At 36.0% G+C, this 25,719-nt stretch overlaps 6 protein-coding genes across 9 annotated transcripts; 2 read left to right on the forward strand and 4 right to left on the reverse strand.

The window, feature by feature from the left end:
• The first annotated feature begins 3,826 nt into the window (after window positions 1-3,826).
• On the forward strand, window positions 3,827-5,475 carry LOC116000311 (protein PIF-like). The gene is made up of 3 exons (XM_031240381.1): window positions 3,827-4,229; window positions 4,814-4,902; window positions 5,183-5,475. Exons 1-3 carry the CDS (start codon window positions 3,986-3,988, stop codon window positions 5,267-5,269), a joined length of 420 nt encoding a protein of 139 aa, XP_031096241.1. The 5' UTR covers window positions 3,827-3,985; the 3' UTR covers window positions 5,270-5,475.
• Window positions 5,476-5,708: 233 nt separating this feature from the next.
• LOC115998287 (3-hexulose-6-phosphate isomerase) lies at window positions 5,709-6,561 on the reverse strand. Its single transcript, XM_031237818.1, has one exon. It carries the CDS (start codon window positions 6,536-6,538, stop codon window positions 5,948-5,950), a length of 591 nt encoding a protein of 196 aa, XP_031093678.1. The 5' UTR covers window positions 6,539-6,561; the 3' UTR covers window positions 5,709-5,947.
• Window positions 6,453-10,322, reverse strand: LOC115998288 (protein phosphatase inhibitor 2-like). 4 transcript variants are annotated; one of them, XM_031237820.1, is made up of 6 exons: window positions 10,236-10,322; window positions 9,566-9,622; window positions 8,938-9,050; window positions 7,837-8,010; window positions 7,454-7,719; window positions 6,453-6,583 (listed from the first exon to the last, which is right to left on the reverse strand). In XM_031237820.1, the coding sequence occupies exons 2-5, from the start codon at window positions 9,568-9,570 to the stop codon at window positions 7,469-7,471; spliced, it is 543 nt and encodes a 180-aa protein (XP_031093680.1). In that variant the 5' UTR covers window positions 9,571-9,622; window positions 10,236-10,322; the 3' UTR covers window positions 6,453-6,583; window positions 7,454-7,468. The 4 variants fall into 4 exon arrangements, with proteins under 4 accessions (XP_031093680.1, XP_031093681.1, XP_031093679.1 ...); XM_031237821.1 differs by lacking the exon at window positions 6,453-6,583 and having other exon boundaries at window positions 7,230-7,719; window positions 7,837-7,989; XM_031237819.1 differs by lacking the exon at window positions 6,453-6,583 and having other exon boundaries at window positions 7,230-7,719.
• Window positions 10,323-12,403: 2,081 nt separating this feature from the next.
• Window positions 12,404-14,682, reverse strand: LOC115999751 (membrane steroid-binding protein 1-like). The gene is made up of 2 exons (XM_031239652.1): window positions 14,225-14,682; window positions 12,404-13,019 (listed from the first exon to the last, which is right to left on the reverse strand). The coding sequence occupies exons 1-2, from the start codon at window positions 14,533-14,535 to the stop codon at window positions 12,647-12,649; spliced, it is 684 nt and encodes a 227-aa protein (XP_031095512.1). The 5' UTR covers window positions 14,536-14,682; the 3' UTR covers window positions 12,404-12,646.
• A 1,086-nt stretch (window positions 14,683-15,768) lies between these two features.
• On the forward strand, window positions 15,769-17,902 carry LOC115999757. Its single transcript, XM_031239660.1, has 2 exons — window positions 15,769-16,039; window positions 17,613-17,902. The coding sequence occupies exons 1-2, from the start codon at window positions 15,875-15,877 to the stop codon at window positions 17,685-17,687; spliced, it is 240 nt and encodes a 79-aa protein (XP_031095520.1). The 5' UTR covers window positions 15,769-15,874; the 3' UTR covers window positions 17,688-17,902.
• A 7-nt stretch (window positions 17,903-17,909) lies between these two features.
• Window positions 17,910-23,677, reverse strand: LOC115999756 (DNA mismatch repair protein MSH3). Its single transcript, XM_031239659.1, has 12 exons — window positions 22,559-23,677; window positions 21,920-22,108; window positions 21,527-21,691; window positions 21,032-21,130; window positions 20,698-20,946; window positions 20,245-20,496; window positions 20,015-20,146; window positions 19,675-19,935; window positions 19,529-19,600; window positions 19,254-19,403; window positions 18,537-19,031; window positions 17,910-18,408 (listed from the first exon to the last, which is right to left on the reverse strand). Exons 1-12 carry the CDS (start codon window positions 23,549-23,551, stop codon window positions 18,076-18,078), a joined length of 3,390 nt encoding a protein of 1,129 aa, XP_031095519.1. The 5' UTR covers window positions 23,552-23,677; the 3' UTR covers window positions 17,910-18,075.
• Between the last annotated feature and the right edge of the window lie 2,042 nt (window positions 23,678-25,719).

A 25,719-nucleotide genomic window follows, 5' to 3' on the forward strand; every position in this document is an offset into this window, starting at 1 on the left:
TAATCTTTTAAGGATCATTTAATTCACGAAATGAGACATGCTGAATAAGTTAATGTCATGTCAATGCAGGTAAAAATAAATATATAAAATGATTTATTTTTATGAAGTCGACATAGCGTAACTATTTCTTTATTTTTATAATCCTATTCTTGTGGGCCCCATCAAAACAAAAATATCAAGATCCACGGTCCACGGATGGATGAGAATCACCCTCCATGAATAAAATGGTTTAGATATTTTTATGTATATAAATTTTATTTTATTTTAACTTCTTATATTTAATTCTCATTTATAAACTTTGATGTCCATTCCAAAAATCTTTTTTTGGATACCCTGCAAAATATCTCTTATCCCTTTGAAATCTTACTATGTAATGTAATGACACATTTGTTACTATTCTAAATAGACGATCACAAAATCAAACGCCAATGATGAGGATATATATTATTGATTTTGTTGACTCAAAAAGATTGAGAAAGTATATAACATATATTACTGATGGAGAAAATCCTTGGACTGTACCTCACTGTATATGCTTGATATTTCCACCTAGGTCTAGAGGACTCATTTCCCGATCTGGATCAACCTCTAACGGATCTGTCCGACCCGAATAAACGTCAAGAACAGTCTCAAGGACTTCTTATTTAATTATTGTGCTCGGGACTCAAAAATCAACCTCATACGGTTGAAAGGACTACCCCGAGCCCATAGCATTCACGATTCAAGGAATTAAACTGAACTGACCACCTCACCCGATCACATCACAATAATGCAGTGGTCAGGAATCTCAATACACGTGAACCAATTGAGACCGCTCCATTCGAGGTTGGTGCATGCAAGATGTGTGGCTAACATACCAAGTTTTTGGCATGTGTCCCCTTCAACCCTCTATATAAGGCGCATTTAATGCTTGTTAGAGGACGTTTAGAATATTTTCTCACTGCCAAGACATCTTAGCTCGAGAACATTTCACCCACTGTTTAAGTTATCCGAGATCACGCAACTACTTTGTTGACTATGTGTAAACGTATTTAGAGACACCAGTGTATTTAACACATCAACTACCTTGTAAAACATCATGAGTGTTAAAAAAAAAATTCTTTGCCCGAATAATATGGTATACGTAAAATATGATAACGATTAAGAAACCGTAGTTCTGATAAATATGGCATACTGAAGACATAATAAGAATTTAAGATAAAAACAATGATCTTATTAAGATACAATTACGAAACGCAACTTATCAAGTTGTAATGTGGGATTAGGTTTGATAATCAATCTTGAAAGCAAGCATATGTTGCAGATTGGTACTTGTAACTGAGCTAATAATAATATAATCCAAAGATTCCAAAACATTTCGGGTTAGGCAGTTATGTCTCATTAACAAGAATCAACAAAAGCAGTAGGAAATTAATATATACTTGGCAAGAAAAAAGTGTTGGAAAAGTGCAAAATATATAAATAAATAAATAAATAAATAAAAATAAAAAATAAAAGCACATGTTCTTTCCACCTAAGAAGAGCATGCACCCTTTTTTTTTTTTTTGAAAATAAGAAGAGCACCCTATTATCCTACACTATTCCATATCTTTATGTGATATTTTTGTTGATATTTAAACATCAAGAATATAATTTTTTAAAATACAACTATAAGATTTGATTACCAATTCAATTAAAAATTTTATTCCCTAATTAAAAATGGATATCATTCCATCTTATTTATAATCTGATTTTTAAGTTTGAATTAGTGCATGATTTTATATTTTTGTTCTGATTTTTTTGTTCATATTGGTGTTTTGGATGTCATTATATTAAGATCAATAGTCTTAATCTTTTTTATTTTTTTTATTTTTAAAATCTTTATTTCCATTATAGGGTCATATAACACCATAATACTTTTAACACAGCTGAAAATGTTGACAAAGACATCACGAAAGCATAGATGATATTTAGACTACCCATACAATATCAACCAATATACACTTGTCAATATCAAACATGCATGCTTTAATCCACCTTGCCAAACCTAATAATACTACTCATCTTTCATATAATTAAAATCTCAACAAGATTGTACTCATTTTATTTATTGTATATGCATGGTAGATTAAAATACAATTGTATTTTAATTAATTTATCTAATCTTCATTTCGTTAATTTTCCTTTCCCCCACTTCTATTTTCTGATTTCTAAATGTACAAATAACTTATCCATAGCTCTTTTATTATTATTATTATTATTATTATTATTATTATTATTATTATTATTATTATTATTATTATTATTTTATTTAAATCTAACTAAGCTAGTAATGCACGGGTAATTTCTTGCTATTAAAGGACATAAACCATATATATATAGAATTGTGTTAGGTTGTGGTAGGTCGTTTCCCGTGTGGTTGTGCGGTGACTCTAGATCGTAGTTTTCCTTCATAAGGTGCGTAATTTTCTTATTAAGGTGCGTGATTTGTGTGCTTAAGGTGCGTCGATAGTGAAACTTAAGGTAGTGAGTGAACCTAAAGCTTAAGGTGCGTGATTTTCCTTCTTAAGGACTGTGATTTATATGCTTAAGGTGCGTGAGTTGTTAAAACTTAAAGTGCATCATTTAAAAACCTTAAGTGCGTAGTTTGAATTCTTAAGGTGCGTGGTTTGTGTACTTAAGGTGCATAGTGTGTGTACTTAAGGTGCATAGTGTGTGTACTTAAGGTGCGTGGTTTGTGTAGTTAAGGTGCACGTGATTTGTATTTTTAAGGTGCTTTGTTTGTGTGCTTAAGGTATGTGATTTGTGTACTTAAGGTGCACCATTTTAATGGTTAAGGTGCGTCAACTGCACAACCACAAGCTATACCCGCACCTGACGCACCATTAAGTTTCAATACTGACGCATCTTAAGCACACAAACCACGCACCTTAAGAAAGAAAACTACGCACATTAAAAAGGAAAACTTCGCACCTAAGCAACCGCACCTAAGAAAGCCAACCGCAAGGATACAATCCTAATCTGCATCTTATAAAATAAGTGCGCTATGGGTGAACCTATCTGTCAAAGGTTCACAATTAAACCAACATAAGTTATCTATAATTGACCGGACCAGCTTAAATCGAGAAGGTTAAGATGTCTGGTTGTCCATAGTTGACTAACTCAAATCAAGAAGGATATAAAGAAGTAAATCATAGTTGATCGGCTAAAATCGGTAACCGAAGGACTCATCCATCCTTAACCAAAAGTTAAGGTTCGACCCTTGGCTTTGGGAATGGAACAACTTTAAATCTCCAGGCCAGCTATCCACCCAATAGAGGTGCCTACAATCTAGCGAGGATATTAGTCATTGTGTCCGACGGTGAAAACCCTGGGCTACACCCAACAAAAAAAGTTGATCGGTTAAAATCGGTAAGACTTCGATAAGACTACTAGACACCTTTCAGAAGGAATCAAATTTGGAATTGTATGATTATATTACCAAACCAACCAACTAAATTGGAGTTAAAATAAGATGAATCCTTTAAATATGTTTCTTATTCAAAGTAACTCTCCTAAAGGCATAAGCACCTTAAATTTGAACGCGGAGAGAAAACGGAAAAAGGGCAAGAAAAGAAGATTATGCGCATAATTAGAAAAGGAGGAGTTTATGTCAAGTGTATAGTATATCAAAAAAGGAGAGTTATTATTTTCTTCCAAAATAAAAAATAAATATATTTAATTCGATATCACGTGAATTGTTTTTTCCTTAATTTCTCCACATTTTTTCTAATTTTTTTTCAATCTAAATAAGGGAAATTAAAGTTATACTCCATATTTTCTTTTTCTCACACTTTATACCCATCTAAACTCACTATAAAATTTCGTCATCATTAGTTACTGCGAACAAGCAAACTAACAACCCGCGAGTTCTCCGGGACTCGACAACCGCCGAATCCCTAACTATGTAATTTTGTTTCTCCCGGCGATACTCGGAACGGTTTTCCGGTGATTTTCCGTTGTCGTGATGGATCAGAACCAGAGTAACGGCAGCACTAGCAGTTCGAGAACCTCGTACTGGACGAACGAGAGGCACGGACATTTCCTGAACTCGCTCGAGGCTTCGTTCGTTCGGAACATGTTCGGAAAACACGACGACGACGACGACGACGACGACGATCGGCGCCTCGACCGTGTTTTGCCGGACAGTGCCGAGTCAACTCTCGACCTCGGATCGGGAAATGGAAGGCGAAGGGGACATTCTTCTACAGGTAATTTCCATGTCAGATCAACTTTGGATCACCATCACATCATTCATTCATTCGCATTGCATGCCTAACTTAATTATTAATTACTGTTTTTTTCCTTTAAAAAGTGTTTTTAATATTAAACTGTATCATTTTTATACGTTTTTTTAAGAACTAAGCAGCTAATATATTTGATTTTCAAAAAAAAAGAAGCAGCTAATATATATACACACATATACATATATATAATTATTAAGGTGACAATTATGCTGTATTATACCAAATTTCATACAAATAGCATTTTTGTTCTTAAAACAATACATTTATCGACATTAGAGTTAAATTTAATCGTAAGTTATGCATGTTCTTTTCTAAATTGTAGAAGTAATTTCAAATCTCAATTTACAGTTATTCATTATGTCTGTCAATTTTAGACAGTCTATACTTCTTAGTCCGTATACGAATCGGATACTATATATAGATTTATATATATTGAATAACTGTAAAGTTTTATTACTATTGGGTATATTATCCATAACACGTGTTTAGTACAATTTGAAAAGGCAAAAGCAACAATATTTGACATTTATTTTGTTGTTAAATGCAAGGATTGCAAGATATTTTAAGGAAAAGAGTTGATGCAGACAAGGCATCAAGGAGACCGTCATCCAAATCCTTTACCTCAAATCAAGATCAGGTTTTAACCTTTTACTCGCAGTAACAAATATAATATCTCATCTATTTTACCAATCAAACAAATAATAATAATAACAATAATAATAAATATCAAGAAATTAAATGCATTATGAATTGGGATGATTGGTGAGAGGCATATAGGGAATAAGACGCCGTAATTTTCCCAAAAAGATCTTGCATTATATTTAAGTATTAAAATTATGATAATATATAATAGTAATAGTGATGATGATGATGATATGAATATATTTACATAGATGATGGAAATGTTATTCTCACAGGTGGTCCCACAGCTAAAATATGGAAAAGAGGATAAGGATGCTGAAAACAACGTTGATGCTTCTCAAGACCGACGACGACAAAACTAATTAATTAAAACCAGCCATAGCCCATCCCTATTTCTTAATGGTCATTTGGTGATTTATTTTGTAATGTGTTGAGCGGTACGAACTTAGAGTCCATTAATAATGGCAGCTTTTTTTTTTCTTTTTTCTTTTTTTCTTTTTTCCCAATGTATATTTGATCCCGTGTGTCACTCCCGAGGGTATATATGCTACAATCTTTCTCATCTCCATCACCATTTTCTTGATTAATAATACTTTCTTTTTATTTATCATTATTAAATTAATAATACTTTTTAATAATTATTTTCTTGATTATTAACTAATTCACTTGCTGAATTATAGAATAGAATACTTCTTTAGGTGTGATAGCTGACTTGAAAATTTAAGACTGATTCCTACCAAATGTTAAAGATTCATAATTAAAAGATTTTAGATAATAGTCAAATCAATTAAACACTTGGTGTAGGAAAAGTAAAGGAAATGTATATAACATTACTCCAAACAAATATTAGATGATAATAAACATGGAACTTTGGAGAATGAATAATAAAAGGAAATAGCTAATGGGCTTATTCTAAGTTATAAACTTAGAACTAAACAAGCTAGACTTAACTATATCTTAATTAGGCTAAGACAGAGAGCCCTGCAAGAGGTCTAACCTATTTCCACCCGCTTGGTAGGTGTGGTGGGGAATTGGTTATTCTATTCTAGGTTGGTATGGCGTGCGCGGACGGCTTCAGGGCTCTGCCCCAAAACCTGACCCAATTTATAAACCACCATCTCAAACAGTACAAACATCGCCGCTTCGTACAAGCTTCCCATGGGCAACAACGCCCTGCTTTCCTCTCTTTGATCATCGGCCATAGTTTGAGCCGGAATATAAGCAACGGCGCTGGCGAATTCCAATGAAGATCCCGAGTGGGGCTGAGCCGTGAGGAGCAGAACGCGGGCGCCGCTGGATCTAGCAACGCCGCAGATGGCATCGACGGTGGAGAACCCGCCTGGGCCGGCGGAAGCGATCAAGAGGTCGGAGGCGGCGGCGGGAGGAGTGGTCATGTCGAAGACGCAGTGGGCGGAGAGTCCTAAGTGGAAGAGGCGCATGCACAGAGCCTTCAGCATCAGGCCTTCACGCCCCACGCCGTATACGAAGATGCGGCTCTTTCTGCTGGCTGCGGCAGCTATTTCTTCCACCATCACATCGAGCGCCGCCGGTTTTGAAGTGGATTTGGAGAAGACGGAGCTTATCTCGTTGCATATCTCGGAAGCCAATACTGTTGACTCTGATGAGGCCATTGCAGCTGCAGGTGTCAATGTTTCTCTCGGGCTATTGCAATATACCTATAATCCATAGTCTGCGGTCTAAATTAAGCAACCCATCTTCACTGACGTCACAAATACTATTTTTATGATTTATTATTATTATTATTATTCGGAAAAAAAGGCAAAATAAGTCTCAAACCTTTACTCAAAAAGTCAATTAAGCCAAGTCAAACTTTTAAAATTTTAATTAAACTCATAAACTAGCAATTTTGGTGCATTTGATACCCAAAAATCGATAAATGACCTATAATAGCAAGTGAGTAGGATTCCAGCAACCCTCCGACCAACTCTGGCAACTTTCCAACAAACTCCGACGAACCAACGAGAAGGATACCAAATGTGGTCGCCTTCTACTTTGGAACCTTCTTCGACAAAAACTAGAAGCCGACCATAAATGGTCACCTTGTGCTCCTGCAGAACACGACCATTTTGGTTGCCTTCTGCCCGCTCCCGCTCCGAAAGAAGGCGACCATAAACCAGAAGGAGACTATTTTGGTCGCCCTCTTCTCTGATTGAGCAAAAGGCGACAACTTGAAACATAAATATACACAATATCACATTCAAATAGATCTCACAACTTATTCTTGCTTTGAGACATAATCTAACAATTTGAGACAATTAATAAGCAGACTATTAATGCAACTATAAAGTCAAAAGTCCGGAGTGAGTTTGGTTAAAGTTTAAGATTGAAATATAGGATAAGCCTTAGGAAAGAAATTGTAGTATCGATACTATAGAAACATTATCCTAAAATGCCTATTTACAACATAACATACCAGCAAAACTTACTATTCCTTCTAAGAACAAGGATCTAATGTTCTACACTCCTACAGCAGCGTTGATATAGAATTAAAATGAAACTGATATGGAAACAGCGATGTGGACTACCTTTGGAATCAGCCTCTAGGCTCCATTGACTCTGGGAGGGGACCGTTTAGAATTATCTGGACGGCCTTCCTCAATCTCCATATCCTTGGCAGCTAGTGTTGAGGACAACGATGAATCACAACGTCCATTATTCACGCCGCCATTCTCTTCATCAGATTCATTGTCCATGAGGGGGCAACCACGAAGGAGTTCTCTGACCCGCAGATATTCATCATAGTGGGCTCGCCTGTGTTCCCTGAAGCTCTTGCTACTTTCTGAATCAAAATCTAGTAGGGTTGTGAGAGGAAAAGGGACAAGTCCATCAGGATGCTATAATAAACCTAGTTGAAATATCAAAGATTCAAAACAAAAGCTAATCGAACAAAATAGGAATTGAACAAGACCTTCCCCATCTTCATCCATTGCATCTGCCTCATCCTCGGATGATGTCCACCCAGTGCCCCGTGAAGTGTTTTTACTCGAAGGTACAACATCATTCAATGCATTTCGTATAGCTTCAGCATGCATTGCATCATCAATCACATCCTCAAAGCTCACTGATACAGGAGAAGTTGGTCCTATTAAAATCACTGACATCAGCTTAACTGATGGGGAAGAGCATTAAATTCAAAGCCACAAAAAAAGTCCTCCTTTGAGATTCAATCTTCTCTTGTCTTCAAAATTAAGAGGGGACTCCGAAAAAACACAATTAATGATGAAGAAAAAATAATTAATGATTCAACATTACCAAAAGTATGTCACAATTTCCAGTTACTGCAAAGAACCCTTTCTCATAGTACCCACTGTGGGAATCTATCAAGAGAAGCTCTCTTTATTAGAAAAATTAAATTCAAAATAGATAACAAACAACCAATCAATGTAACAGACCAACTTTTAAGGTGATCCAAATTACGTCACCAAAACAACATTATCTATTTTTTCCAAATATCTTGTTCTCCAGTCAAGAGACACAAACACCAACTAAAGTTTAATAAAAGGTACCAATTTGAAATCCAAGGTTTATCATCACCAGATATCACATAAAGATGTAATCACTCAATTGAATATATCAATTCAGCAATGCTTCTCCTGGATTACCCAAAAAAAAGGTTAGCTTGTCAAAGAATAATAGATGGGTCAAATTTGCAGACATTTTAGACTAGAACATATTAGAGTCAAAAAAGGTTAGCTGATAAATAAACACAGTCAGCACACTTCTGAGTCATGCAATAAGTCCTGACTGATTAGTATAGATCCTCGATACCTTTAGACTAGAACATATTAGAGTCGGTAGCAGTTGGAGTTTTATGCTGCTTATATTACTGTATGTATTTGTCAAACTTTGTATTACAGAGTATCAATTAAGTATGTGGTAGTACAAATTGTGTGGGAAAATTATTATATACTATGCTTTACTTCGATTGAGGGTGTGTGTGTGTGCATATGAAAGTTTTCAAAATATAATGCAGAATAAGCAAAGTGGAAGGAGGAAATTTTGAATATACCATCATCTTCAATCATGCGGTGATATGGTGTCTTTGGTTCATTTATTCTCTGCCTTACTGGTTTATTTGCCTCAATTTCCCCAAGATTAGCCTCATCCCAACTTACATGATCCCTGGCACAATACAAAACTTTTAACATAGATTCATTGGGTAAAAAAACATCAAACATGAGAGAAACTAGATTACTAGAATAATAATCCTCTGACAAGAATCATCTGATACTAAGAAAATGACATCCCCTTCGTTGATACTATGCACATCACATCTGATACTATGCACATCACATCAACAGCAATCAATTGTAGACATACAGATCTTAATAGAGAATTATTGCCATTAAGGACACACTTATAGAAACAAGTAAGATGTAGTTTTACACACACACCCCATATGCATGTCTCAGTCTTTGCCCAGAAGAGTCCAAACAGTTAAACGTTATACCCACTGTGATTTCATTCCTCTGGATGAAGATCACTTCACATCAATCAACAGTGACAGAACAATAGACTTCAATAATACTCGCTAACCTTTCTGTTTTTCAGCATTAGTTAATGCTTATTTTCTACTTCCAAACATTAAGTAACAATAACCAGTCAAATAAACTGCAATTGGAGGGTAGAAGGATTACTTCATTTTCACAGTCCAACAGTAATCCTTTTGAGAATTTGCAAATTTGTCTACTTCCCTGGAACAATGAAATAGAATTACAATTATCAAATTAAACATTGTTAAAGTTAAGTACAAAGGCCACAGCATTATAACGAAAACACTTGGAAATTAAAAAGAAATGCTGAATATCAAGCAGAAAACCATAACATCTGAGGATGCAATACACTACCCTAGACACATGTCAGCCAAAAACCAATAACGTTTGAGGATGCAACCATATTACTGGGATCATAGATCAACTAATCTACTCTTACAAGTTTGACAAAGATAATATGGATTATACAATATTATTCTAACCAATAATCCGTAAGTTGAAGTGGATTACGCATATTCACAATCCATAATCATAGTGCATAATCATATGCTTTGCTAAATGAGACATCTACGAACAGAAAAATCGTCATTGAACATACGACATTACTTTCAGTTAATCACAGAAACACCAGAAACATTATTCATTGCTTCAGACTAAGCAAAATATACATAAATATCTGATATGAACCTTTTTAATCACCGTAAGTACAGGAAATAATTATCAATTTCAATAAGAAAAACCAAACGTTTTGGGATAATGATTCAAATCGTGCTGAAGAGGAGACCAATGAGAAATGCAAAAAATGAACTCATACCTTCGCGAAGAAAATACAGATTTATTCGCAATGCTGCAATGCAGCACTTCGCGATTTTCTTTTCTCTTCCCTTTTATCCCCCCTAAAAAAGGCTAAAACTGCAGAAGGCACTTCGAGAATTATCCTTCGTTATAAATATCATGGAGCCGGGTTTACCCGGTTCTTTGACAAAGGTAAAACTATTATATTAAATTAAAAATTGGAAAATGTTGAGTGACCTACCCCAATTATTTATAAATTTGTTACTAGGCCAAGTTTTAATTGATTAAAATATGAAATAAAAAAAATCTATTAAAATTTACTACATCAAGAACGGAAAAGTTTGTGAGTGATAAATGTAGGAGTACTAAGTATTTTCCTTTAAAATTTTATCAAGTCAAAATTAAGGATAAAATCGTAAGAATAAGTTGAATCCTATAAAAGGCTACCACCTAGGCACTGAGTTTGACCTACTTTGTTTAGTAAAAAAGGCTAGCATACACTTATATGTTTAAAGCTTGATATGTAAGAGCTTGACCTATATATATATATATATATATATATATATATATATCGAGAAGCCTATAACATATACGGAGTAGTTTTTAAACATCCTCAAACTTATTTATAACCTACAACAAAGCCTTTTAAATAATTCTAATGGCCTACGCATTAAATAGTGGGTTGTTATGCCGTGGACCTGGGCCTACATTTACATACACTATACTCTACATTCACAACTTGTAAACTCCATATTTACACATTACAGGATTATATGTTTAGTAACTATACTACCACTGTTATGCATTCACACATTCAAAACTCTATATTCACAGGTCATATACTTCATATTCACAACTTGAGAACTCCCCATTCACACATTACAGGGCTACAAGTTGTTAGAATTTCTTAATTCTATTACAGATTCACACATGTATAATTCTACATTCATGATTTCTATACTCCATATTCACAATTTGAAACCTCCTCATTCACACATTTCTGGGCAACTCTACATTCACACAATCATAAATCTACATTCACGATTTCTATACTCTACATTCACACTTTGAAACCTCTACATTCACACATTTTTGGACAACTCTATATTTAGCAATATGTTTACTAATTTATTTATTTTTTTTTTAAAAAAAGAGATAAAATCGACGTAGTTTTGGACCCAGGTCCACCTTGCGCACATATTTTGGACCATGGTTATAACAATTGATTAATACAATAAGTTTGGCTTAACTTTAAGCCTTTTAAAACTATTTAGGGCAAATTATGCTGTAGCTTTAAGCCTTTTAAAACTATTTAGGGCAAATTATGCTGTAGACCCAGGTCCACCTTGCAAGGTGGACCTGGGTCTACAGCATAATTTGCCCTAAATAGTTTTAAAAGGCTTAAAGTTAAGCCAAACTTATTGTATTAATCAATTGTTATAACCATGGTCCAAAATATGTGATTGTATTAATCAATTGTTATAACCATGGTCCAAAATATGTGTCTGCAATTAACAGTAATTGTACATGTACATAACATGATAGCGACAAACACATGAGTGCAGAATATATGAATTGTAGACACATAAGATGTTGATTAACATGTTATTGTATCAGTTAACCTTTTCTGTACATGTAGTTAACAATTTATGCTCTGCAATTAACAGTAATTGTACATGTACATAACATGATAGCGACAAACACATGAGTGCAGAATATATGAATTGTAGACACATAAGATGTTGATTAACATGTTATTGTATCAGTTAACCTTTTCTGTACATGTAGTTAACAATTTATGGTATCAGTTAACCTTTTCTGTACATGTAGTTAACAATTTATGCTCTGCAATTAACAGTAATTGTACATGTACATAACATGATAGCGACAAACACATGAGTGCAGAATATATGAATTGTAGACACATAAGATGTTGATTAAGTGCAGAATATATGAATTGTAGACACATAAGATGTTGATTAACATGTTATTGTATCAGTTAACCTTTTCTGTACATGTAGTTAACAATTTATGGTATCAGTTAACCTTTTCTGTACATGTAGTTAACAATTTATGTATATGTAATGTAGTTAACAGTTTATGTATATGTAATGACCATGTTATGTAGGTAATTATAACAAATTATATAGGTAATTATATGTTGATCAATAATTTGTGAAATCAAGATTTGAGGAGACAAAAGTAAGTTCCATTATATATGCAAATGTCCATTGCAAAGATAGCATGTATGAAATATATGCTTCATTATTTCAATACTTAGATACTCAGACAAGTGGGCTACCTAAGATGTATTCTATACTGGAATTAAAATTTCAGCAAGACAATAAACAGACAACAAAGCTGCTCTTCACCATCCCTTCAACCATCAACTGTTTTCCTCAGTGCAAGCTTGATGAACTATGGCAACATCTACTCCTTTTTCTCAGTGTCGACACCAGATGCATCCCCGGTTTCAGCTGGGACGCTTTCTGATTGAGCTTGTTCGGTGGGCTTAGCGCTCTCTGATGGGCCATCCTCGGCTGGGTTAACAGTTGTCTGTGAAGGTCCATCTTCGTTAGACGTCTCCGGGCCACCTTCTGTCACTGAACTCTTGACGGTCCCGACCTTGACATATTTGCTCATGAATTTGTATTCCCAGTCGCGTAGGGCATCGAGCTCAAATGGACCGAGGCCAGAGATGTCGCCTGTAAGGTCTTTTTCCTCGAAGGACATCTTAGCGAGTGCTCTACTAGCATCTTTTCCAGCAAACAATGCATAAGGTCCCCCGGGTCCATAAAACATTCTGCAAGAATGCCAAAAAGAATATATATGAACCTGCTCCAAGTAGCACTTGTTCACGAAAGGGGGCCAGTGATTCAAATAAATCGAAGTGTTTCAAATTTTGAAACTTAACACACTCGTCTGAGGACATTGAAGATGACAAAAGTAACTCATAAAACTATTGCAGAACACGGATTATTAAACACCAGGCATGACAGACATCACTTTCACAGCAAGATTATTAGTTATTACGAAGCATAAACCACAGCGGAATAGAATTTTCCATTGCGAGAAACAATGAAGCCTTAGAATTTGTCTCGAGGCCAAGGTTAATAAAGGCGGTTAGCTACAAGGAACAAGACTGGCATCTTTTTAGGAGACTAATTAAGCCCAATTTTAGACGAGACTATGATAGACCAGCAGCCAAACACAAGTTCTTCATTGAACCACATAGTGAAAGAAGCCGCATCCATTCCATGGTACAGATGGTGAACAAACTGCAAGCTAGTAGTATATGGAAGAAACAATTATAAAGACAAGACAACAATGAACTCAAGATAAACAAGGTTATCCATTAGTTAATGCAGCAAATTGGTTAAAAAATCAATATAAGTGTTTGGTTAATCAACTTTTTGTAACTCCAAAATGCTAAAATTCAAAAAGCGGCTCAAAACAACTTTTTCAATTAGCTTTTATAAAGGAAATTATACCAAACACCTATGAGTTCTAATTTACCAAACATCTTTCTACAATCAGAAAATGTTATCATCTAGTTATACCTTCTAACAACTATTGGCTAATAGCCATTTAGCAAATGGGGCCTATCCTTTCACCTTTGCATTAGACTCTTGAGAAACTTTAGCTGAAAACTCCCAAGTAGCTCAACAAAGTTTATGCTTTTCCCAGAGAAAAATGTAATGCTAAGCAGGTTATGAGTGGAAAAAGTGATATTCCCTCTCGAAATCACCCAAAGTTAACCTAAAAGTTCCAATTTTTTTCCACAAATACTCAACTTTGCAAATTGAAATTCGATGCCCAAAACCATACAATTCCAAAATGAAAAAAAATCAAACAGCAACAGCTATCAAATACTTGTAACAAAGATAACAAAAAAATAAAAATAAAATAAAAAAATCGAACCTTTCTTCAAAAGAACAGAAAAAGTCAGTCACCAAAATCAGAACCTAAACTACAAAAAAATATACGATTGAGGAAAAGAAAAGTTGCCTGCTTTGCGAAACATCATAGATCTGACTCTTGATAGCCATAAGCAAAGGCTTCTTGGGATCAGAGCCATCGTACTGCTTCAGCTCCTCCTCGGTGATCTCGCCGAGCTGAACCGGCGGCGGCAGGGGCTCCACGTGCTCCTCCACCTCCCTGGGCCTTCCATAGTTGCCTTGGTCCGATGATCCAAACAACCCAGAAGCCACATAGTAGATTGCAAGAACCAGAGCAGCAACCGTGAAGAAAGTCGCCGGAGATAAACCCGTGTACGTTGTGATTGCGGCTTTCAGTGTCTCCCAAAGTTCTAGGGCCATGGTCGGAGAAGAGAAGAGAGATTGAAAGATTGAAAGATTGAAAGAGGGGAAGAAGAAAAATGTTCGGATAGTCGATAGTATCAAAGAGTCAAAAAAGGCGAAGATTGGGTTTCTTAAATTAGGTGAGACTGCCCACCTCAGAGCGCAGAGAAATTGTGTGAATTGAATAGGAAAATCGTACGGAGTAACATTACAGCTATTTGGTGTAATTGTTTTTATGCTTAAAATCAAAATCCTATGTCACACGATACATTGTAAATGGTTTTTTTAATCCTTAATTATTTTATTCGTATTATAATATAAATGTATCATACAGCCACAAATAGTATTAAGTAATTGTGTACAATTGTCTATACGAGTTTATCTCATTGGTTCAGTAAATAATATTTAGATGAAGTAATTGTGAGTAGCTTTGCATAGTTGCAGAACTATGCGGAAATTATTTGTGCGCAATGTGTATTATTAAGTTTTAATATGATCAGACTATTGAAGTTGCGCTCCTCAAATTGGGTTGTGCTCCTTTGTGCTCAAACACAAATTATATTGTGGACCATGGTAATGATTGATATTGCAGTTGTGTTGAACTGATACGGTAGTTGTGTTGAAACGGCATTGCAGTTGCGTGGAACAGAGGCCGTTCATCCGTTCAACACAACTACAGTATCGGTTCAACACAACTGTAGTATCAGTTCAACATAACTGCAGTTCCAGACCGATGAAACGGCCTCTGTTCTGCGCAACTGCAATTCCCTTTCAACACAACTGCAGTATCAGTTCAACACAACTACAGTATCAGTTTAACACAACTACAGTATCAGTTTAACACAACTACAGTATCATCCATGACTATGGTTCACAATACATATACATTGTGGACCATGGTCCATAGTATAACGATGGGTGCTCAAGGGGTGGGGACAGGTCCACAGGCGGGTGCTCAAGGGGTGGGGACAGGTCCACAGGACTCAAGATTATTTTGGTAAAGTTTGGTACCTTATATAATAGGTATAATGAAACATGTGGATTAATATTTTAATAGGGCTTAATAATTGTATTGCTCCAAGAATTAAAATTGCAACTCTCTTAAGGAGTTAAGTGTATATATTACAACGTTAAAAAATTAGAGACTAAACAACTAAGAGACTAAAAATATTTTTTTTTTTTCCAAATTCACTATTTGTGATTTAAATTTTAATTAAGAAAAAAAAAATACAGCATAGAAATCTATCTCGCAGGTAGCCGAAGGTGTTAAACAAACAGTAATAACTAAAACTAAACGAAGAAAGAGCAAGTAGAGTCGATTTCGATCGTTCTTAGCGGCTGAAGAAGAGTGTAAACCATGGCCGGAGGAGGAGATCACGGCGGCGACTTCCGGGAGAAGGTCTGGACCATGACCGGTGGCCCTAACTGCAGGCCCAGGTACTGGAAACGCAACACTGCCATCGCCATGGCCGGCATCGTCCTCATTTGCATTCCAATCGCCATGAAATCCGCCGAGCTCGAGGTCAGTGTCTCCGATTCTCCGTCCCCAATCCATCTGGATATGCTTAATTCGTTTAGTCTGTTTTCCATTCTGCTTATAAATTTATATTGAAGACCTAAATTTAACATGACTTGCTTTGATGCTGTTCAAGTTACGGTGTTTCCTAATTTAGATCTTTTTTTTCCTCCTCTATTTATATGCGATCATTAAACGATCTCTCTGGAAATGTATACCCTGGAATGCTGGATCGGTGGATCCGACTTTGTTCTTATCATTTATTTGTGAACTATGGATTACAATGCACATTTGCGCTATTCAAAAGTTAATATAGTTAACAATAGGTGCAATGCTAAGTGCATATGTTGCTCGAGTCTCGGATAGTCAGGATTCAGGAAGTTGTACAATTATAATGCTGAGAGTAGAGGGGTTGAAATTGACTATTGGTGAGACTGTCATTGTGGTATACTGCTATAGTTGTGACCTCAATGTTCGCCAGACAGTGGTGAGAATTAGTTAGTATAAGAAAGATGCTACTCTATTTGCAATATGATTATAAAAACATGTTCTTGTATTTGTTATGATCCTTAATCATGGAGCATAGTCAAGACTCGTTTCAGTCTTTCAGTCTGTGGCGTGCTATCTTTTTTGAACTTTATAGAACTTGATAAACCCATTACATTTGGGTCCCTATTCTGTGAAATTGTATGAAGTCCACCCCTAATCAAGTCACCAATTCTAACTACTTTGACACTGGTCTGTTGAATTGTGGTGTAAACTTGAATGTTCGCCAGACAGTGGTGAGAATCAGTTAGTATAAGAAAGATGCTACTCTATTTACCCTAGGATGATAAAAAAAAACATGTATTTGTTATGATCCTTAATCATGGAGCATAGTCTAGACTCACTTCAGTCTTCCGTCTGTGGCGCGCTATCTTTTTTTTTTTTTTTTACTTTATAGATCGTGATAAAACCATTACATTTGGGTCCCTATTCTGTGAAATTGCATCTAATTCTAAGTTTCTAACTACTTTAACACTGGTCTGTTGAATTGTCATGTAAAATTCTGTCCAAATATCCATGTGCTATATGTACTCAAGATTATCCACCTCAGTCCCTCTACTTCTGCATTATCCAGTCCAGTAGACACTTTCTTCGTTCTCTGTCGAACAGACATGGAACTATTACAGCTCACCTTTTCTTTCATTCTGGTCATAATAAGATCATATGTTGAAATGTTGAATTGGTTTTATATTGCTGTCCAGGTGTCCAATGTAAAGTGTTCTTAACTACTTTCTAGGAACTGAGTTTTGTTGCGTTAGCATTTGGAATTCAATACCACCACCACATATGATCAACAAGTTATGCTTGCTGTTAGCTATTTCTCTTTTGTCATTTAACACCCAATGTCTCATTGGTGTTTGTTTGCTGTACTTCTCCATTCCTTAGCTTTGCTTATATTTCCCATTACTATGAAAATCTGCTTAAATGAAGATCAATTAGATTTGAGCGATGTAACCTGCTTCGAAGGTTATAGAGCTGTTATGTGCAGTATTCAATTTTGCATTGAGGAATAACGCCTTATTTTGTTTTGCAGCAAAGGCCACATAATCCAGTCAGGCCTATTCCCTCTCAGCTCTGGTGCAAGAATTTTGGGACAAAAGAATACTAATTTGTCAGACAGATAGCCTATTGTATTTTCATTTTTTAGGTTCTGCATATCTTTGATGATTTATGCTGCATCAAGAAAACTGTGTTGGATTCAATATGTAGACTACTAGCCTGCCTTCCTTGTACTGTGTGGAAGCTGGTAATAAAGCCAGTGTTTACAACATTTGTGATTTTACACTCTTTTTATTGAAAATCTTGAACCCACTGTTCCAAGCACATTGAAGAATATAAGGGATTTTAACTGTGATTTCATCTCTAATGTTATTCTTTACAGATATATTCTCAATTTCATACTTGAGACAAAATAATCAAAATTTATACCCATTCATCATCAATTTCCCTTGTTCGGAAGTGGTCTACATTGTTAAGGGGCAAAAAAAGAGGTTACTTTATGCTCCATAGGTCTTTATCAACTCAACAGCAAGGCTTTTAGCCTGCATCAGAAATTGGAGCCTCCTCCCACTATCAGGTTCTTCAACCAGTGTTGAGCTTATTGATACAATAAAATCCTTCCAGGAATTGGCAAATTCCTTCTCTTCAATGGTCCCCACGTCCTGGCGATCTGGTGACGGGACTCTTTCTACTGCTTCATGATCCTTGTGGTCATTTTGCATCATCTCTTTCCTACAATCTTGCAGTAGCCATCTCTGCTCTCTGTTACGTACTGCTGTTTCGAATCTTCCAGCCATGAAAATGGCTCGTTGGATGCATGAAGTTGGCAGCTGGGATCAAGCGTAATTTGGCAGAAATAAGAACAGCTTGAATGAATGAATGGAATCCATGACAGTAACTAATGTCAAGGCAGAAGAAGAATAACTGAGACGAGAATGAACATATTACAAACACAAACCTGTGCAAGCTGAGCAACCTTGAAACCGAAGCTTCTCTCTGAGATACCAGGCACGAGTTTGTAAAGGTAAGTGATGTCTTCATCATTATTCACGTTATCCAGTTTCTCATTTGACTTCAATCCAGTATCCGAATCTCCTTGTGATGTCAAGTAAGAAACACGGTATGATCCAACGCTGCTCGGAAATTCATTCTTGATATCGAGTATCTTGGGGTAGTGGGTGACAAAGAGAACCAGGCATTTCTTACGATCTAGAAGATATTGCAATGTAGCATATGCAATTGCAACACCATCGTGTGTGCTCGTGCCTCTCCCAAGCTCATCGATTATAACCAACGAGTTGGCTGTGCAATTCTTCAGAATGTGAGAAGTCTCGCTTAGCTCTTCTAAGAAAGTACTTCTTCCTTGCTGAATACTATCCGATGCGCCCATGCGAGTGTAGATGCCGTCTAACACGTGAAGTTTTGCCGACGATGCTGGTACATAGGAACCAATCTAGAAACAGTTCATAATACAGCATTTAATTGCACATTTCCAGTCCAAAGAATAGCAACTCCCTCCCTCTCCCCTTTCAATTATTGTGCTCTGATAATCAACGAGCAAAAACTAGCAAATTTATTTTATATTTAGTTTTCTTATAAAATCACGACTGTAATAGCTCAGTCACAAAGGAAATTTATCAAAACATTTCAAAATGACCATCAAATGTTGTCTCACCTGAGCCATGATAGCAATTAGAGCAACCTGGCGGATATAGCAACTCTTTCCACCCATATTTGGTCCGGTTATAATTTGACAGTACTCACTTTCTACGTGCAATTTGGTATCATTCGGGACAAAATTATCTTGTAATAAAGTTTCCATAACCTGGTTAGAATTCGCAATATAGAAGACACATATAAGCAATGACATTAGGATCCAATACACTAACCTAAATGCCTTATCAAAAGGGAGAAACTTGAAAAGAGACACACAAAGCATTTTTCACATACCGGATGGCGACCAGAGGAGATATGCATCTGTACGGGTTCATCATCGCTAACAAAAATTGGACGTGTATAATTCTACAGAAAATCGAAAGGAAATCATACGGATCAGCTACATGCATCGAGGCCTTAAGTTGAAAAACACAACTAACCTTATTTCTTGAAAGAATAGCAAGTGCATTTAGACAGTCCAGTGAAGCTAAAGCTTGAACGATAGCTTGAAATTCGGCATAGCATTCGCCAAATGCTTTTAAAAAGTCATCCCATGCAGCTCGGCACACGACAGACAGCTCCTCCTTGGCCAATGATAATTGGTCTAAGACAGTTAATACTTCTGGCGGATGATATCGTATTGTTTTCTTAGTACTGTTCACCTTCATCCAATTAAGGGGCACCTTAACATTGAGAGGCAACTGGAGTTGAAACTAGATTAAGTTAGAAACTAAAAATTAGTGCTATTAGATCTCCTGAAAACTATGTCGACTCACGTACCTCTATCAAATGTGTCACCCCAGATACAGTCAAGTATTCCAAATTGCGAATTTGAAGCTGTTTCCGAAATACACCAATCAAGGAATCTAACTTCTCATTTGCCAATTGAACGCTTCTTTGAGCTTCAGCTACCTAGTAAACAAATAAATTATTGAAGTAGGGTGAGAAATTTATAAGCAAGGCATATACAATCTAAAGCTGGGCACTAAGACGGAACTCTTTGTTTAAACCTCTGGGAATTTCCCATCAGAAATGATAAATAGATTGTGAAGATCCCGCTGATCAGCAGCTTCCTTGTTTAAAGTAGACAAAAGCTTCGCAGCTGTATTCATGACACTGGATGAGGAGGCAGCTGCTATCAACTTCCGTAACAATGAAGAGTGCACGGTACCTCTACCCAAGCTATTGTTTTCCTCTTCTTCCACGTGAAGTTGCTGAAGTTGTTTACCAGCAACCAATATAGCTTGAATAACTGCAATAAACTGTAGTATAGCATGATCAGATGTTAGCAGAGCAATGCTTGACAGTTAAACATCGCAACCAGGATACAAAATTCATTGATGACGGGTCAATCTAAATAATGAATCAATGCCTGCCATTCTATTCAAAAACTCCAACATTGGAAAGAACAGAAAGCTTATACATTAGAGACTAGCTATGCTAAAAAGAACTCCAATTATCACCTCAGATGCCGTAGCTGTTCGATGAAAGATTCTTGTTATCCCTCGTTGAATGTCAGGCAATCTCCCTAAAGTGGATAAAACTGAAGTAATTAAATGGTGAATCTCTGGCTGAACAACGGTTACACCAATACCATCCTCATCTAAGTCAAAATTATGAGAAGGTTTAGAAGATTTAATAGAGTCTGCAATCTCAGAAACTGCATCGAGGCGAGCATTTATCATGCTTCTATCACATAAAGGATGGGTCACCTGCAGCAGAAGAAACCAATCATGTATCTATTAACTGTACATAAATGATAAACTCAATACATTAGGAGCAAATACACATCCATACCCAATATCTGAGAAGCCTTGAACCAAATGTAGTAAGTGTATGATTCATACACTGCAGCAAGGAGCCAGATTCTGATCCATCAGAATTATTCTTCAGAATCTATGAGAAACAAATAACATTATAAAAAGGGAAGGCAACATGTGTAGAATTCTGGAAGTTACCCAATAGCTTATGGAGGGAGTGCATTAGCAATTCGAGAGAGGAAAGAAATAAAATTAAAAATATGCAGATTTAGAACTAGCATAACTAGCCTCAACAATATTACTTTGAGTTGATAACTCAAGCAACATTTCTGTTCATTCTCTCAAAATATCTTTACTTTAGTATGTACAAGTCACCTAAATCTCTTTCACTAACACACACATCCCACCCCACTTATTTTGAGCTCCATCTTCAAGAAACAACACATTAAAATCAAGTGAAAACCCCAATTGGGATACAGAACATGGAATTTGAAACAAATGAATTCATCTGATTATTTTCAGACGCACTCACCTCCAACTGTTGAAGTGCATTGGCTGAAAGTGTCGTCTCCATTTTGCTGGCGAAAGTTCGAAATGAAGCTCCCAGGCATAGAATTCTATCCAATCCAAATTGTTTAAGATGATGAATAGTCAAGGCTAATGATAAGATAGCCAAATCAGGCATGTCCATAATTCCCTAAAAAATATATTATAAAGAAATTATGAGTTTGGCATGATGGAGCAAGTATGAACCCACCAGGCCACCAACAGACCTACAAAGAAGAAGAAAACACACACAGACATACACATACAAAGAAAGCACAAGAAAGAGATACTAACTGTGACAATTTATGTATTTTAACTTCTGTTAGCCATTATATACACTGATTGACTGTTTTTCAAGTACAGATGGTTCCATGCCTACCTGAACTGTGAATTGATTAGTGCCTTGTGTTTTCACTGCAGCATCTTCAGTGACATCTAAAGAGCTGTTTTCGTTCATCTTCTCATAAAGAGACAATACCTCAGCACGGGCACCACCATCCCTGAAGCAATCTGGTGAGGCATCTTCCACCCTAACATTTGAGGTTGGTCCAGCATATGCTAATAAAAACTGAAAAAAAAAATAAGATTCCATTTATTACATTAAAAAAAATAATCAATAAAGATGACCCCTGGAACAAAAAGCTGAGAATTAGTATAACTCAAAGTTGCAGTCTGTCCGTGTTTCCCCTGCCTCTACTTTACGTAAGATGAGACTTTTAATAGAAAAAACAAAGCATCAATTATGTGAAAATTTATTGAAGCTTAAATCTGTAACTGACATAGAGTAACAGTTTAGCGATCCTGACTTGCTTTAAGTCTTTAATTTTTCTCTTGAAATGATAAAATTGAATATAAGTTTAACATCAAGGTCCTCTGTAAATAGAAACCCAATGTGAAAGATTGACACAGCTGTCCTCATGCTAGTATATTTAATGATATAAAGTGATAGTTCATTGATAAAACTGAGTATTACTTTAGTTTAAATATAAGACAAGATTAGCATATAGTTAACAGCTACCTTCTCTGTCTGTTTAGACAAAGGCCTTCCAAGCAGCAATTCAGATGGAGACAAGTTCAAAATCATAGCTTCCAACCCAGCCCTCATAAAATTATCATTAAACTCCCCATACACAACATCCCCTGTGGAAACTTCGACTCCTACAACCCCAATTCTCACATCACATCCACCCTCAACCCCACAATCCACATTCTCAATCCCCTTCTCGACAACACAAACCAAATAGTTGTTACAAGACCCACACCCTTCTTCTCCACCCCCCAAGTCCTCTGCTGCTTCCAGTGTTGCTTTTGTGTACAATGCCGATAATCCCCGACAAAACGGGCCTGATTTATTTGATCCATGAGCCTTAATAGCAGCACTCTCAGTCTGTTTAACCACACCCACTTTGTACCCTGCACTCACAAGCCTCCTCACATGGACATTCAGGCGAACAGTTGGCACGCTAGCAGTCAAGAAATTGTGATCCATATGAGCATAAATACCCAGAACTCTAGCAGCATTCTCTGCATCCACACCAAAGAATCTATACTTGTATCCAACCTCAATCATCAGAAGAACATCTGGGTACTTAGCCTTAAGCTCCACTACTTGTTGCTCTAACGGGGTGTACTTGGAGCTGGACACCTGAGTTGCTTTCGGAGGTTCCACTAGCTCTTGGGAAGGTTCCAGAAGCTTCTTCAGGAATCGTTGGTGAAGAGAAAGGTTGGATAGTGGGGGAATTGAGCTGTGAGTGTTAGGGTTTTGGGTGGGTTTATGGGGTGAAGATAATAATTTTGGGATTTTGGATGGTTTAGACTCAGGAGACGAGAGTTGTGATGTTCTGAGGCGTTTGGCCGGAGAGAAACTCACGGTGGCCGCGATTTTTGGGGGCGGTGTGGGTGGATTTGTATGAGTGGCGTGTGGTTGTGAGGTTGATGTGGAAGAAGGGTCCGGCGGGTTTGATTTTGGCGCGAAAAAACGGGAAATGACTTGCTGCTTCTGCTTTCCCATCGTCGGCGACGGCAATGGCTTTTCCCGGAGGTGATAGCGGCGTTAGGCGGTGGTGAGGGGTGGCTTGTGTGAACTTTGGCGGTTGGGGACACCTGGTTTGGCGCGTTAATATTTACCCTTGGTGGTTTGCCAGAAATTTTAGCATTTCGATTTTTCCATGAATGCGAGTCGGTAACTAGTAATTACCGTTTTCTGGGCCATTAGCATTTGGGCCCATAAATAAGATTGGTCTAAGTCCAACTTTTTGGACAGGGAAGATTCAATTGTTATACCATGGACTATATCCATTTTGCATTACGAGAGCTGTTATGCCATGGATCCGCATTCAAAACGACGCCGTCTGAATTAAAAAAGAAATTGCTTCCTTCATTGTTATTTGTCTTCATAATTCGTTCTTCTATATTCAAAATTTTTGAACTCTATATCTATAATTTTAGAACTGAATATTCACAATTTTAAATCTCAACATACTAAATTACATAACTCAATATATATCCACAGTTGCAAAATTCAATATTCAAAATTTTTAAAATCTATATTCAAAAAAAAAAAAATCATTGGCTGAGAAAACGGTGCCACTTACGGCACCATTATTCCATATGCGCGTTTTGGACAAGGGTCAATCTTGAAAGATGAATCGGGTTCAAAATATACAATTTACATACTAAATGTTCACAACTAAATGTTCACTATTTGAGTTATGAACATTCAGTATGTGAATTGTGATGACCAAATAAACTGTAGTATAATTAAAATGATATTTTAATATTATTATAATGAAATTAGTTGATGTAAAAAATAAAATTAAAAATTAGAATAATATTATCAAATAAAAATTAAATATAATTAGAATGATACTGACAATCCTATATAAACCATATATGTTCCACAGTAAAGTTTGCCTCGTGGCATATAGCGGTAGAACGGCACAAAGATAGGAATACAGCTTACAAAGGCAGCGGTGCAGAGGAGGCAAGCTACAATTTAATACACTATTCCTATTGGTTGAAGGAAAAGGACAATTGCCACATATTAGTACAAATAGGATAAAATGGTCCCGGAAATGGAGTATAGCATAATTTGTGTAAGTGTTTGATACACCATTTCGATTGAGTGTGTCGTATAAAATTTGTCATAAGAGACAAAAGATCTAGTCTCATCAGGTCGGAGTGTAGAGGCGTCTGGGATAAGTGATTCTATCTTGTATCACAATGATAAAATGGTCACGAAGATGGAGCATAGCATAATTTTTAATTTGTAAGTATTTGATTATTTTTAACACCATTTTCAGTTAAGTTTGTCGTACAAAATTTTATTAGTATAACTTTTTTTTGATGTGATTTGCATACTATTATACGAAAACATCGAAAGGGGTTCGAGTTATCTCATTATTGTAACAATGAATACAATTTGGGAAAGAAGTTTCTTTAATTTCACATTGATCTTCTTAATAAGTGTTTGACCACAGTTCAAAACCTAACATTAATTAACAATTAACACGTTTAACAACATAAATTTAAGCCAAAGATCTTGTGGTCTAGTGGCATCAAATCCTTCCCTTTATACGAGAGGTGGTGGGTTTGAGCCTCAATAGAGGCAATTCTGATTCAATACTGATTCTTATGCTTCAATAGGTTGAGAAACACTGATTCAATACTGATTCTTATGCTTCAATAGGTTGAGAAACTAGTTGTGTACAGATACTGCATTCTAATAGAGTCAGTGGCATTAAAAATAACATAAATTTAAAATTTTTGTTTCAAATTCTTCATTCATCTTTTTAAAAAAATAGTAAATCATAAGCAAAACAATTGTTTTTAAAAAAAAAAATTAAGCAAAACAATTGTTAAATATATTTATTTTTATTAAGTGTATCACAAACCAAGCTTGGTTTTTGAAGCTTATTTATTACCAAAAGTAGATAATCACCCAACCATTAACAACATATAAGGACTTTTCACATCAAATTATTGGAAGCTATAAACATCATTTTTCAAATAAGCCCTTCTCAAAATATTCCCTTTTAAAAATGAATCCAAAACTATATCCATACCGGCCTCTGGCAAATATCTATACCTAGGATGATGTGGTCCATGCAAACTGATAATTATATATATATATATATATATATATATATATATATATATATATATATATATATATATATA

This window comes from Ipomoea triloba, chromosome 12, assembly GCF_003576645.1.
Source record: "Ipomoea triloba cultivar NCNSP0323 chromosome 12, ASM357664v1".
NCBI classification, from domain to species: Eukaryota; Viridiplantae; Streptophyta; class Magnoliopsida; order Solanales; family Convolvulaceae; genus Ipomoea; species Ipomoea triloba.